The 2,500-nt window shown below is 35.4% G+C and overlaps 1 protein-coding gene across 1 annotated transcript in view; it reads right to left on the bottom strand.

Moving 5' to 3' along the window:
• Positions 1-2,500, bottom strand: part of LOC138021461 (uncharacterized) — a 7,328-nt gene that overhangs the window by 3,489 nt on the left and 1,339 nt on the right. The window contains exons 2-5 of the mRNA XM_068868344.1: positions 2,357-2,500; positions 1,680-1,904; positions 1,221-1,421; positions 588-673 (exon numbers count right to left, since the gene is read on the bottom strand). The exon at positions 2,357-2,500 is cut by the window's right edge and continues 153 nt beyond it. Of these exons, the coding sequence (XP_068724445.1) occupies positions 588-673; positions 1,221-1,421; positions 1,680-1,904; positions 2,357-2,500 (656 nt within the window). The remainder of the gene's footprint in view (positions 1-587; positions 674-1,220; positions 1,422-1,679; positions 1,905-2,356) is intronic.

Here is a 2,500-nt window from a genome sequence, read left to right as displayed (position 1 = left end):
AACTTCAGCTTGGTCTTGGTTTACTCAGATGCTTTTGTTGACATGACTTCAAATTCATGCAAAAGGTTTAATAGTAGCCACTGCATTTTTTTCTTTTGGTTTAAATTGGAAGTTGATTTCACCACTTGCAACTGTGGAATGGTATTTTAAACCCAAAAAATGAAAAAAATATCTGTGCTCATACAAACAGAGCGCATTTTCAAGGGATTGCAGGTGTATTCACAAAATTTTCAGGTTGGCAAAGCAGATTACACTTTTTATATGAGAACAATGTTTGTAGCTTGCCTGGTGAGATCTCAGGAGGTTAAGGGAAGATCTGGTAAGGCCGCCCACTTGATGGTATAAGTGGACGCAAAATCCCATTAAAGTCAACATGCATCAGCTAAGATGTCGGTAAATGCAGCTCAGCCTGCCTAAGAGGGCTTGCATTATTAATCCAAACTCGCCATTATTGGGATAAGTGGGAAAACAAAAGACTAAGCAGAACCTATCCCCTGAAATGTATGGTTCAATAGTGGTAACTTTCTTTCTTTCAATATACTGGCTCCCCAAGTGCAAGATTTTATTAGAAGTGGGTGCAAAAATACCTGTGTGAAGTCACTAAATGCAGACAGTAATAGCTGGATAGGCACCGAGAGACGCAGAACATGTGACTTTCCTCTTGAGTATAGTCCTGCAATAGTGCATGGAAGGTAACAACATTATTATTGTCAAAGTAAGCAGCATAATGCAATTGTTTCTTCAGATAGCAATGAAGAGGTTGCAATCATTTGTAAACTGAAGTTATTTTGGCATCAGTTTACTGATGATGTTAAATAGAAAACATGGATCTTCATGTTTGAACAATGTTATATTGATATCAAGTATGACAACGTTTGTAGTCTTCAAAAATGTCATAAATAGCCCTTTATATAGGTTTGGCAATATAATATAATAATTTGTATCTTTTAATATTTGCACGATTTTGAATGCAATTTGGAATAATAACTGCACGTAATGTTTTTCATGATTATGTTTGACTTTCCGTCTATGAGTTCTTAATCAATGAGAATACTTAGTCAAACCATCTACACCAATTAAGTTCATTTTTCTGCCTTATTGGTTTAGGATACATGGACATGCTCTCAGCCAAACATTTAAACTGAAAATTGTTTTCTGATATTGTTGGACAATAATAAAATTATTATTATCTTGGAATGATTCATAGAAGGAAAAGCTACCTCCAATTAAGGCATCATAAGGGTTTCTTTCACAGACATCCAATTCCCACTCATCATGGATAGTTTTGAATTCTGCAATAGCCTCTTTTGCTAGTGTGTACACATTACGTGTAACTGTCACTGTTTTCATCTTTGAAGTGCTTTGTTCTTCAATCTCAAAGGTGGACTCTCCATTTATGTATAAATCTGCTAAGAATTCCACTGCAGAAAAAAGGATTTTACGGTAGTTGTTTGAGGAAACTAGCAGTAATAGGCAATAGCCACAACAAATTGAGAGTCAATTGACTTGATTTGGTACCCTGAAGAGGGGCATTATCATTGCAGGATATTTGGGATAAATGCTATTGTCATACCAAAATACTTTCAAATAATTTGGTGTGTGGCCTGTGATTTAAGGAAAGTGTGAGATGTATCTGTTGGTATGTTTCCCAAATGACTATTACTCCCACATATACTCACCAAATTGTTCTTTAAAGGCATCTACTACATCCTTTTCATCTGAAGTTAGAAGGGTGTCTTCAAACTTGGCAAAAACAGGTTGTGGAAAATACCATAGGATTCTTGAGGTGAATCCTTTAGCATTATTTGAAGTGTCTTGGATTACAGGAAGGGCTGTGTATGGTTGTGTAAATCCAAGAAATGAAAATGATGTTCGGTCCATCTTGAAATTTGCATTTCCAGTTACTGCAAGGCAAAATAGGAAGTACTTACTACCATAAGGTTCAAGGCATAGTATTACATAAAATTACAAATAGAGTTGTATGCCGCTTTAAAATTGTGTCAGTGTTGTCAGCAGCGAGAACACAATATAGTGTTCTTTATATTGAATTTTTTTTCAAAGCTAAATTAGTATAAAAAAACAAAAATTTGACTAGTAATAAAACATACCTTGACAATATAAAGTTAAGGGTTAATATGTACTATGAGATTATGCCTTCCAGATTTCCATTCCCTCATACTTGATTAGGACATAATAATAGATGTTTAGAAACTATCATAAAATTATATATGTATGTCTGTGGTGAGGTAACGTTGAATCCTTCAAGCATGCAGTCAATTATATGGCTATGTTGATTGGGAATTGTTTAATGATCAATATCCTTGTAAAAATGGAAGCTCATCATGGCGCAGCTCACCTGTTGCACGTGTTTTGGCTTTCCCTGTAAACAACTGGAGGAAATCCTGGTACTCTCGTGTGTCAGAGATCTGCAGCTTGTGTGAGGAGTACATGTTCATCGTTGAGAAAAATGACATAAGTTCGTCAAAAAGTCCTAAGCTGC

Source organism: Montipora capricornis, chromosome 10 (assembly GCF_036669925.1).
Source record: "Montipora capricornis isolate CH-2021 chromosome 10, ASM3666992v2, whole genome shotgun sequence".
NCBI classification, from domain to species: Eukaryota; Metazoa; Cnidaria; class Anthozoa; order Scleractinia; family Acroporidae; genus Montipora; species Montipora capricornis.
The sequence above is the reverse complement of the archived record's forward strand: the minus strand, read 5'-3'. Positions and strand labels throughout refer to the sequence as shown.